This window comes from Trachemys scripta, chromosome 3, assembly GCF_013100865.1.
Source record: "Trachemys scripta elegans isolate TJP31775 chromosome 3, CAS_Tse_1.0, whole genome shotgun sequence".
In the NCBI taxonomy this organism is placed as follows: Eukaryota; Metazoa; Chordata; order Testudines; family Emydidae; genus Trachemys; species Trachemys scripta.
Window position 1 is genome coordinate 147,137,924 of NC_048300.1, and position 13,192 is coordinate 147,151,115.

The 13,192-nt window shown below is 38.9% G+C and overlaps 1 protein-coding gene across 1 annotated transcript in view; it reads right to left on the bottom strand.

Moving 5' to 3' along the window:
• Nucleotides 1–13,192, bottom strand: part of CD109 (CD109 molecule) — a 119,859-nt gene that overhangs the window by 59,650 nt on the left and 47,017 nt on the right. The window contains exons 4-7 of the mRNA XM_034766199.1: nucleotides 12,369–12,599; nucleotides 12,125–12,250; nucleotides 1,711–1,750; nucleotides 599–683 (exon numbers count right to left, since the gene is read on the bottom strand). Coding sequence (XP_034622090.1) covers nucleotides 599–683; nucleotides 1,711–1,750; nucleotides 12,125–12,250; nucleotides 12,369–12,599 — 482 coding nt within the window. The remainder of the gene's footprint in view (nucleotides 1–598; nucleotides 684–1,710; nucleotides 1,751–12,124; nucleotides 12,251–12,368; nucleotides 12,600–13,192) is intronic.

A 13,192-nucleotide genomic window follows, 5' to 3' on the forward strand; every position in this document is an offset into this window, starting at 1 on the left:
GTCCTGGGCTGCCCAACAGTGCACTGTGACAGATTTAAAATAATGAACAACAACAACAAACACTGCTAAACACTCTAAAGTAAATGAAAGAGAATCAGCTGCAATTAACAAAACTTTATAAACCTTTAGCAGTGACAATTCTTAGCACTAATGTAGCAACGTGCATCTAAGAATTTCAAAATGCTTTACAAATGTTAATTACATTTCAGTTCCTCCCTGATCACTTGCAATTTCAGTTCTCTTGAAATCCAGACTGAACTGTTTCAAATAAAATGGAGCTATACATGAATATTATTCTTCCTTTAATCTCCTTTTCCCACCACCTTTGGAGAAGTAATCTGCCATTTTTAAAAGTAGGTTCTAAATTCTAAATTCTCTGGTCATACACCATGTTTGTGCCACACTAAGCACACTCTCATGTTCAATAAATAATAATATCTAAATTAGAAATGGGATGAAACACTCATTTGTCACCTTTTAAAATCCATATTATGATTGATTTATAACTTTGTAACTATTTTATAACATAAAGTAACATGAATATATATGAATGATATTAATCCAGTGAGAGAGTTGTGTAAATTTATGATTTACTTACTTTGCAGTGACAATACCAGTAAAGTCCTTGTCTTTCAAAGGATAATATAATGATGTTGTTAGAGTAACTTCAAATTTTGGTAACACTACAAAAAAATCAAAAGCTAACATTAAAACATGTCAGAAGTATTAAATTCATACTCAGGAGAGCAAGTATCAGTGTTAAGTAATAGGGTATTTCACTGTAATGATGATGGATTCTCCCACCACTCTGATGGACGAGTGATTTCATTGTAATACAGATTGCATTACTACAGCTACCTAAAGGACATCAGGTAGGACACATTTGTTGAACCAAAACTGGAGTGCATCTAAGGCTGATCCTGCACCGAGAACCACACACAGACTGCTGCACCCATACAGAGCAAACTGACTTTGATGAGAGTCCAAGCAGACACAGAGGTCCATTTGTGCAGAGACACTTGCAGGGCTGAGAACTAATATATCATTCCTTTCTCTCTCAGGTCAGACCTGAAAAAGCAAAACTTCTCAATCAATTCAGTCTTTACAGTACTATCAGTAAATTTAAAAGACTACACAGATGATGGGGTTTCATTTGCTCTAGTTCAGTTCACACTGATCATCATTTCAAAGTTAAGAATGCCTCCTCAGGGCATATTAGTAGTGACTTCAGTTGGAGCTATTGCCTTCGTTCACAGCACAGAGCAGGAATTGACCATTCAGATAAGCAGGGAACATCCCGCACAATCTATATCCTCTAATTGCTGTTGCTAAGATACTGGCAAACCGAAGTCCTCACTGTTTTTTCTACCACTTTTCTAGTTTTATCCAAAATATCATTGATTAAACTGCTAAATGACATCCTAATCCTGCAAATTGTGGGTCAGTCTTAGAGAGGTAGGAGATGCAAGTGTGATTTCATGTCCACTCCAAGAGTTTAATGCCAGATATTGATATCTGAAGAATCGAATGACCCTCTTCCACAGGAATCAATTTGAAGTATGGGAATTATTGTGAAGTTCACTTAAAAAAGATACCCATCAACATAGTATTTGAGCTCCATTGTCATCTTGACACAATATAACACTTTCCCATTCCCAGAAAAGAAGGATTACAATTTTCTGTGTCTGAGTGCACACGGAACACACTTACCATATTCCATCACAGTAAATCTTTGATAATGAGTTTGATCCTATAGAAAAACAGAACAAGGTATATAAAATTGTGCTTAGATTATTTGGTTCATTATATCTACTCTGGCCCAGTCCCACACTCATTTAAGTCAAAAGAAAGCAAGATTTCAGCCTACAAGTTAAGTTATAGTCATTGAAATTATGTCATTTTAAATAATGATATAACAAAGAACCAAATATTGATTTATAATGTCAGTGAAGATAAGTATTATTTATTTATTTACCACAGAGAGACCACCAGTCAAGGATCACAAGATCCATTACACTAGACCAGGGATCGGCAACTTTTGTCACCCAGCTCACCAGGGAAAGCCCCCGGGCGGGCCGGGCTGGTTTGTTTACCTGCCACGTCGGCAGGTTTGGCCGATCGTGGCTCCCACTGACCACAGTTCACCGCTCCAGGCCAATGGGGGCTGTGGGAAGCGGCGGCCAGCACATCCCTCGGCCTGCGCTGCTTCCCGCAGTCCCCATTGGCCTGGAGCAGCAAACCGCAGCCAGCGGGAGCCGCGATCAGCCGAACCTGCCGATGCGGCAGGTAAACAAACCGGGCCGGCCCAACAGGGGGCTTACCCTGGCAGGCCACATGTCAAAGGTTGCCAATCCCTGCACTAGACGCTGTAAATACACATAATGAAAAGATGATCCCTGCCCCAAAGAGTTTATAAGACAAGACAGCAGAGGTACACAATTAATCTTAAAGTTCTTCATTAACTCAGTAAATCTGAGCCTTGTGTTTCTGTTAGCCTTGTGTATTCTGAACTGCTTAGTTCCCTTAATAAATAATAATACTTAGCTCTTGTATAGCACTGTTCGTATTTTAGATCACAAAGCGCTTTACAAAGTAGACCAGTATCATTTTATATCTCCACTGGCTTCAATGGAGATACACCTCTACCTCGATATAACACTGTCCTCGGGAGCCAAAAAATCTTACCGCGTTATATTGAACTTGCTTTGATCCACCAGAGTGCGCAGCCCCCCCCCCCCCCCCCCCCCAGAGCACTGTTTTACCGCGTTATATCCGAATTCGTATTATATCGGGTCACGTTATATCGGGTAGAGGTATACATCAGGGCTGAACTTAGCTCAATTACTTTTGGTTATTGGATTAAAACAAATGGATGGAAGAACTAAGTTTTCTATAGAATATATAAAATTGCTTCTTTGTATTTCCCGTCTTTCTAATTCCTGATTTTCTCCAGGACCACAGTTTTAAAAAGTAACCCTTATGTGGCACATTTAGCTATGTGACTGTAATGTTTCCATTTTCTGTGCACTGCACTTTGAAACTTCTGTTCTGGTATTCAGAATCCAAAAGCCATTTTTGTTCTCAGAGACAAGGGCAGACTGTCCAAAGAGACACACAGTCGGTGCTCTCCCTCTGAGTCTTTACTTTTGATTTCTTTTATTCTATTGTTCTCTTAATCTAAAATGAAAGTCATTGTGGCTGATAGTACAATGTCTGTTGCATCCTTGTGCACATAACCCTTGATGAAACTTTTACGCTTTTAGCATTGTTACGCTAAAAGACACTGCCAACATTGCAATGGTCTAACTGCTGATTTACTGGTGGTGACTTACAATCTATAAAGTTCAGGATGACCTGCAAATAAACACATGGAATAACATGATTAAACTTTCCTTCAAGGCAGATGCATTAATCACTCATATTTCTGTTTGCTCCTTTCTAAACCATATGGGATACATTAATGAGCATTCTTTGGTGATAAACAACAGATCAATTAAAGAAACATTAAAACAATTGCTAAGTTAATATGTCTTGTATCTTGGATCTCACTGATCCGTTAGGCTTACCAGAGCCAATAAACAGATGCTATTGTGGAAAAGAGGCTTAAAACATGATGTGTGAAATGAAATATTCCTAATTTGTCTTATCTGAAGCAAAAGTATACCAAGAAGCCATTGGTTAATATACAATTGTAATGCCAGAGTTCATCTGAAAATGTAAAACAAATGTACGTATTTGTTCTGTCCAACTAATTGTCCAAGGCTTGGCTTTGATGGCTTTGAAGTAAGATTTCAAGAGAATGTTGTTGCCTTATATGAAATCTCATGAGTCAGTCTCAAAGATTCTGAAGCTTAGTGGGAGTTGGAACCTATCTGAATGGATTCCACAGCACTTGTCATTTGGTGGAATCTAGAAAGGAAGGTCAGATCTGGACTGAATGGAGCAGTGGTCCCAACAGCTATATGAGTTCCTGCATTCATCTAGAAGTAGTATAAATCCTCACTGTCTGATAGAATATGGGTGACGATATTGGAGTGGCTGCCCCAAAAGTCTCAAATGCTAAGTAGGGCAGGGGAGGGGAGAATTAAAAGGCTCACCGCCAACCGTTTACAGGACTTCATATGGAAAGTCTGGGCTGGGGAAGGGTGACCAAAGGAGTTTCCAGCTCTCAATATGGAGGATGGAGGAGGCCTGATTTAAAGGTCTTACACCCCTACTGCTTAATAGATTCCAGGTGAAATCATGTTATCTTATTGTTAATTTCTTTGTTAATAAAGCCAAGTCCCAGCAAGGAGCAAGCTTCTGATGTATCTTTATATATAAATACTTACTTTTCCTAGCGAGTTATTTCTAGCACAAGGTAAACTCAGATTGTCTGAATTCTGAGCAATCAATCTTATATTCAGAGCAATGACCGGTGGAATAGCTGCCTTATACCTTACTAACATTCCATGTAAGTTTGAAAAGATACTATCACGGCCTACAATTTCCACCGTATTAGCTATGTTAAAGAAATGATAGATACTGCATTATCTATGCCCGATGCTATGTTTATTAAAGGCTTACACCTATTCTAGGAATTAAATTAAATTTTACACATAAACAGAACATTTTGCTGAGATAAGCATTAGCAGTTCACTGCTTTTATAGCCGGGAAAGGGGAGGTATTTTTCTTCTTGAAATAAGTTTTCTGTGCATTCCATTGCCCGGGACTGAAAGAGTTATTTGTCCCTACTAGCAGCAGAAGACATAGATTAAACTGAGTTTAGAGCTTTTGGCAGCAGTTTCTTTAAGTTGACAACTTCCCTGGCAATATCAAAAAGTCATAGATTCATAGACCCTACTAGGTCATCTAGTCCATCTGTCTGTCAAAGCAGGATTGTTCCCTAGTGTGCATTTACTAGTGATTTGTCCAATCTAGTTTTAAATATGCCACGCAAAGGCACTTCCATCACTTTCCTTAGGAGACTATTTCATAAACTAATAAAACTTACTGTCAGGAAATTTTCCTCATAATCACATACATTTTCTCTTAATCTCACTACTTTACTCCTAGCTAAAACATCTTAAACTATGCTAAATAATTCTTATTCCTTTTTGATGTTTATGCCCTTTAAATATATCTTACTTAGTAATGCTAGTATAATCTTTCTTTCCAGCCCCAAACCTACTGACTAAAGGATTCCATCCAGCCCACTAGGGATATTTTTAACTCTTCTTTGAATTCCTTCACATTTAATTTTTTTCTAGTAATCAGATGTACAAAAATAAACACAATATTCCAGGTGTATGCTCAGCATGACTACAGAGAAAAATTATTACTTCTGACCCAAAACTGCTTGCTTTGTGCATGCAACCCAAAACTGCATTGGCTTTTTTTTTTTTTTTTTCCTACCATACCATACCATATTGCAGGCTCATATCTTGTAAATTGTTCAGGGCAAGAACTGTCTCTTTTGACATATATTTATAGTGTGCCTAGAACAATCGGGCCTTGGACTCTAGGCACTACTATAATACAAATAAATAACAAACAATCATAGTAATGACGCACTACCACTACTTCTCAGCATTACAGCTTCCCAGGTTTTTTCCTTCTTCATTGCATAGCTGTGTTTTGCTGGAAAACATGCAAGCTGATACATATTGGGAAATATAATTCAAAGTTGAATTCCATTTTGTTATTCTCTGCCTGCAGTAGGCTGGTAGTGTTAGCAAGGAATGACCTGGCTAAAGAGAGGTTAAATAAAGTAGAGCTGACTGCTGCAGCTGATGCTAGCGTACCTGATATAAGGGTATACCCCTCAGATAGAGGAAGCTAGGGATTAGAGGAGATCTGTTTAGTGGTAAGGTATTCTCTATGGAACCCTAAGGAAAAGCTTCAGGCTGGAAGGGTTTCCTGTAAGTACTGTGGGTTAAATCCTGGCCCCTCTGAAATCAATGCGAGTTTGGGGGTAGGGAAATAGCACCTTACAGCTTGTTTCTAAATATTAGTAGGTCCTTTTCTATTATCTGTAGGGTCTGCATCTCCTTTCAATTCAGTAATATCTCCAAATGTCATTAACATTATGCCTGCTCACTCTTCTAGGGCATTCATATCTTATTTAATAGGACAGGGTCTAACACAGAACCCTACAGTTCCCTGCTAATCACCTTCTTTCAACTCAATATTTTGCTGTTTATCCTAATCCTTATTTTGTGGTCCCTCAGCTAATTTTCTATTTATTATAAAGTGCATATCTTATTTAGGTTGAAATAAGTGAGAATATGATTTCATAAAACAGTATTTCAAATGCTTTGCTAATATCCAAATATTACATCTATGGGTTTCCACTAAATTGTTATTCTGTTCCCATAAAAATTTGTTTTTGTTTTTTTAATTCATGCTTCTCACTACTGTTCATGTTTGTGTTCCATTCTTTTACTTGAGATAGAAGTTAGAATTGTGGGGAAATAAATAATTTTTTTTAATCGATGTAACACTTGCCTTTCTCCAATATTCTGGTGCTTTGGTCACCATTTAAAACTTAGCACTGACCAAAAGTAAAAATTGAATTACTACAGTTATAATCCTGCTCTGAGTAACAATTGTTGTACCTCAGAAACCATTATGTGATAACTCTTAGTAAATGTCCTGAGAATTTGTAATCTAATTTGACATAAGATGTAACAAGAGAGTGATAATAAGAGGGAAGGAGGGAGAGAAGTCAAATACACGTGAGCTTTGCTCTCAGTCATCAGTTCTCAAACTGTAGTATGTGTAGCACTAGGAATGTGCAGCCCACAATGAGATGGTACAAATGTCAATTAAAAGTATAGTGTCAAAACAAAAATCCATTATAACTACACTGATTAAAACCACGAAGGTTGGGCACCAAGTACTTTTGAGTCTTAGATACAGTAGGTTTGGTCTTGAAGTCTGAAAACCTCTATTCTAAAGGGTAATTTTTGTTAATGGGAGGGGCAGCAGTGATGGTAAACAACAACAATAATGCAGGCAGCTATGGAATGCAGATTCCCTCAGGCACCAGGACACCAGCCTGATCTGGATCCTAGAGACTTTTGTTCTTCTGATTGTTTGGTGGTGCTGAGGTAAGGGCCTTGTGAACGTCAATAAGATGCTCCTTCCCCAAACTAACACCTAAGAGAAAGGAAGAAAGCATGCTTGCCTCCTAATGACAATAAGAGATCTCTGCCAGGTGGAATCAGTTTGGAGGCCTCCTTAAATGGGACATGGATTATTATATTTTTTAAATTTTGGTTTTGGTATTCCCCTTCCATATCCCCTCCACAGATCCTTGACCCATACCATCTGAGTGGGACTGGGGAATAAAGATTAGTCTTTTCACACAGATCAGTATCCACTAACTCAAGTAGCTATTATGGCATCACACTCCCACCTCTCTTTCTTAAATCAAATGCAAATCAAACATTAACCAAAGATACTTAGAACAAAATAATACCACTAATTAATAACATACACAGAAACATCTAGGATATAGGGCATGGTAGAGGATCTGAACACTTATGAGAGAAGACGACTGCAGGACTAAAGTGAAATCTAAGTGATTAATTAATTTCTTGATAGATTTTGGCATGGAAAACTTAGAACAAATTTAGGGAAACACGAATAATTTGACAGCAATGTAATATCTATCATGAGGGCTTCAGATTCTAGATACTGAAGCCAGATTAATGTAATTATACAAACTGTCAGGCATACAGGAGCCTACAACAAAACACAGCAGAATGCCTAGCTGTTCAAAAAGTTTTTTTCAGTCAGAAAATGCCATTTCATAGCATTGGAGGCCAGAAGGGACCACCAGATTATCTAGTCTGCCCTCCTGTATATCAAGGTCACCAATACCACTCAGTACCTCCACACTAAACCCAGCAACCAAAATTAGACCAAAGAATTACAGCCCACAGGAGACCAGACTGTTATGTGCCACTGGCAAACAATAGAAGGGACTGAGGCCCCTACAATCGCAGGGAAATGATTAAGTGAGATTCCTTGATAATCCTGGCAAGTGGCCTGTACCCACACACTGAAGGGGAAGGGGGAAAAAACTGACAGTGTTACTGGTAGTCTGCCTTGGGGGGTAAATTCCTTCTCAAGCTCACATATAGGGATAAGTTAGGGACCCTGAGCATGTGAGCAAGAACCAGCCAGCCAAGCACCTGAGAGAATACTCAGAGCCCCCTCATAGCCCTGGCCTTCCCTACCCAATGTCTTATCACCACCCATGGCCACAGACGCCAACATTTGTTTTCTCCGGTGGGTGCCCGCGCCCCTGGTCCCGCCCCTGCCCCGACTCCACCCCTGCCCCAAAGTCACCACCCTAACTCCACCCCTCCCTGCCCCTAATGGACCCCTCACCAAATCCCCGCCCTGGCCCCCGCCTCCTCCCCCAAGCGCACCACGTTTCTTCTCCTACCTCCTCCCTCCCAGCTGAAACCCTGAAACATGAGGTTTAGGAACATAAAACATAATCTGGATGTGAGCCCCAGGACTGCTGAGCCCTGCCCCCTACCAGCACAAGCAACCCCATCATACAACTGCGCTCATAAATCTGTTCAGCTCTCTCTTAAAACTAATTACCTTGTTTGCCCCCACAACTCCTATTGGGAGACTATTACAGAACCTCATCCCTCTCTCTAGTGATTAGAAGCCATCTTCTAATTTCCAGCCTGAATTTGTTCATGGCCAGTTTATATCCATTTGTTCTTGTACCAACATTGTCCTTTAGCCATATCCCCTCTCAGCCTGCTTTTTGTTAAACTAAACAAACCAAACTCTTTCAGTCTCCTCTCATAAGACAGGCCCTCCATTCCCCTGATCATCCTAGCTGTTCTTGTTCCAGTTTAAACTCATCTTTCTTGAATATGGGTGCCCAGAATTGTACACAGTATTCCAAACAAGGTCTTACCAGTGCCTTGTACAATGGCATTAATGCTTCTCCAGCTCTACCGGAAATACCTCACCTGATACATCCTAGTATCACATTTGCCTTTGTCACAGCCACATCACACTGGTGGCCCGTAGTCATCCTGTGATCAACCCACAGACCCTGGTCTCTCTTCTCCTCTGCCACTTCCAACTAATGAGCCCTCAGCTTGTGGCAGAAATTCTTATTATTAGATCCTAAGTGCATTACTTTGCACTTCTGTACTATTGAATTTCACCTCATTTCTGTCACTCCAGTTTTCAAGGTCATCCAGATCTTCCAGTATAATATTCTGATCCTCCTCTGTACTGATGATGCTTCCCAACTGTGTATCGTCAGCAAACTTCATTAGCACACTCCTACTTTTTGTGCCATGGTCTTTAATAAAAATATTGACTCAGATTGGTCCCAAGACCAATCCTTGAGGAACTCCACTAGTAACCTACCTCCAATGTGATAATTCACCTTTCAGCACAACCCGTTGTCTTGTCCCCTTTAGCCAGTTCCTTATTCATCTTACAATGCTTGTACTGATCCCCATCTTCCCTAATTTAATTAATAATTTCCCACATGGTATTGTGTTCAATGCTTTACTGAAGTCCAAGTATATTAAATCTACTGCATGCAATTCCCTTATCTAAAAAAATTAGTTATTTTCTCAAAGAAGGAAATCTGGTTAACCTGACATGATCTACCTCTGGTAAACCCATGTTGCATTACATCGCCTTTACCATTTACTTCTCTGAATTTAATTATTCATTCCTTCACAATTTGTTCTAAAACCTTGCATACTGCTGAGGTCAGACTAATGGCTCTGTAATTGCCCAGGTCACTTTTCTTCTCTTTCTTAAATATAGGTACGACATTAGTTATTCTCCAGTCATATGGTGCTACCCATGAATAGATAGATTTATTAAAAATCCTCGCTATCAAACTGGCAATCTTACATGCCAGTTCTTTCGGTATTCTGGGATAGAAATTACTCAACCCCCCAATTTGAGCGCATTGAACTGAAAGTTTTTCTTCTACCTCGGATGTGCTAATTTCCATTTCTAGACACCCACTCCATCAGCTGTACTGCCAAGGAAAAGTATTCATCTAGGTTTGGGGCCATACCTAGACTATCTTTTATTTCCTTCCCATCTACACTGCCCAATTGCCCATCCTCATCCTTCCATATTCTCTTTTTATTTACATAACTAAAAAAACTACTATTTATTTTAATTTCCTTGGCAAGAGTTAATTCAGCTTGACTTTTAGCATTTTTCACTTTATTCCTACATTTTCTAACCTACACAATGTAGCTTTTTTGTGGCTCAACCCCTTTTTTCTATTCCTCATAGGTGCTTTGCTTACTCCTGTTAATATTTTTTTGAGGTGATTATTCATCCAGCTGGGTATGGAGCCTTTCTCTACAAATTTACTCTTGTTGCTGGAGGAGCAAATTTCAGATAGTTTTTGTATAACTGATTTGAAGAAATTCCAAGCTTCCCCCACATTTAAGTCCTTGAGCTCTTCAGTCTAGTTGATTTCTTTAACTGATTTCTTTAATTTTCCAAAGTCTGCGCTTTAGAAATCAAAAACCATAATTAACTAACTGGTTTTGATTATCCTTTCATTTAATTTAAATTGAATCATTTAATTGAAATAAAACATTTCCATGGGAACATGTTGATTTTGACAAAATTTCATTTAAAAAAAAATAGAAACTAATCATTTTGGATATGATTGAAATGTTCTGTTTTGACCTTAATGGAATAGAATGTTTCAACTTTAACAAACACTTCATTTTGATTTTGTTTCTAAACAAAATTTCATCAGAATTGACAGGTTCCCACAGAAGGTCAGTTTCAGTAAAACAGCATTTTCCACAAAAAAACATTTTGGTGAAAAATTTTTAGTCAGCATTATAAGTAAATGAATACAAAATACTACAAATTTGTATATTGTTTCCCCCCTGTGGGAATAGAATGTACACTTAAAATTTTGTCTCTGCTGACAAGGAGAAATAACACTAAAGCCCTGCATTAGTGCAAAGAACATCATAGCACTTTTCTGTTGCAATGCCTAAAGCATGGAGGTTTCATGCTTGGTGCTTTTACCCTAGTTTTGTATTAAGGCTTTTTCTTGGTTTTACTGACATCTAGTGGGCAACATTTTTTTAAAAGTCCACTTCTTTTGCATTGCAATTGACTATCCAGCATTTATCTAGACTGAGTGAATTTAGAATAACATTTTATGATTTTGTAAAGAATCATTTTTTGTTTTTATTATAATTATGAAGTATATATTCTCTTAAAGGTGTACTGTAGAAGCTCCCAATCCTGCACAGGAAGCTGCTAGGGGATGAACCCCTGCAGCATACAGAGTCCTATTAATAGGGCCTTATGAAAATCAGCATTCCATGGACTGTACAGAAATATCGTAAACAGTTAGAAACTATTATAAATTACAACTTACCAACTAAACAAAGTTTAGTGATACATTTTGTGTTGCCTTATCATTGCTTTATTACTCACTTATTCGCTATTGTGCATAACTCAGTCATTTTTAATGGCTCTCCCAGTCACTAGTGTAAATTACTGAGGTTCTGCTGTAATAAAACTATCCAGCCCTTTTTAAAATTACAGCTCCAGGGTTTGAGTCTATGGCCTCTTGAGCCAGTGGCTGGCTGCATACCATGTTGATTTTTTGTAAACTTGCCTGTCATTAATAAATCTAAGTGTGCCCCTTCTCAAGACACCAGAACAGTCTGCTTGCAACCTCCCATGCCTTCTTTCTTTCATAAAGTAACATTTATAAAAACCTAACTAATTTTAAACATTTAAGTTGTAATGTTAACTGTCAAAACCAAAACTCAAAGCTCAGGATGAAATATGCACCTTAATTTAGAATGTCCAGAATTCTAGTTTGCTACAAAACCATATACTATTAAAACCTTTACTTAGGTTTTGTTAGTTTTCCCAGCCTATAGCCTCAGTCCTGCAATAAACTCTGTACAGGCAGACCCATGCTGGCTTCAAGAGGGCTCAGCCTCATTGCAGGATCAGGGCTTATACTTGTTTCTGTTTTGACTCATCATTACAAACTTAGATTTCATTCTTAAACTGTGGAGAATTTCACTGTCTGGCAGGAGGAACTAAGCTTCTATACATTTCAACAGTGTTAATACTCACATTGACTTGTACTTGTATGGACCAGTCTCCAAGTAGAGGGCTTGTTGATAATTGAAATCTTCTGGAAACCATACCCAAATCACCTTTCTCTGCCAACCACTGCTGAATCAAATTCCCTCGAGGGTCCTAAAGTTAAAACCCATGCTGCATGTTAAATGTGAGCATGCTCATGAGCATGACTTGACTGGAAATTCAAATGTCAAGCTGATTTCAGTTTATTGGTAGATTTCTAATGTGTACTCACCCGGATGTATATGCTTAGAGAAGTTTTGAAAGGTTTGAGATCAGGATCAACAGTGACAACCCGAAACTTCACTTCTTGGCCTGGTTTATATAGAGACTTGTCAGTCTGGATGAAGACAGAGATACTCTTGTGCTCAAATAACAGGCTGGTGCTGTTAGAGAATAACAGCCGGCCCTCGGCATGGCCTTCCACCAGTAACTCATAACTGCCAGCCCTGCTGTTCAAAGGCAGCTGAAAGAAAAAGAGTATCTCTGTTACAGTCTCATGTACTGCAGTTTGTAAACGTGAAGGGAAAGCTTGTTTCATAAACACATGTCATGTACACCCTGACACCTTTAGGAGCAAGTCAACTGATTTAGTTCACGAAAAGAGAAATATGTTTTCAATGTGAAAACTGTACCATTCTTGTGAATATGTACTTCTCTGAGAGGCCTCCTGTTTTCAGATAGTGCTTTGCTAGGCACATTTCCACCCAGCTAGTTTGGCTTTTAAATATGTCATTTTGGAGAAATCTGCAACAAATGGCCCACTCCATGAAAAAGCAACCTCCTCAGTAAGTAGCTCTGCAGACTGCCTGGGATATGCAGCCACTTGGACTACGTCTGACTGCACAGAGGTATTTTTCCCTTGTGAGCAAAATAATGACGTGATGGTGATGAGCAGCCTAACATCATCCCCATCTCTGTGACCTTTCCTCCCCATATGAAGATCCTTAGCTGTTTGGATGCAGAGTTGGTTGTTGGACTTCCATAACAAGCCAGCCTATTTCCTGAGTAGCTTGGCCTGTTATGGAACCAACATCCATAGTTTTCCATAGACATGCC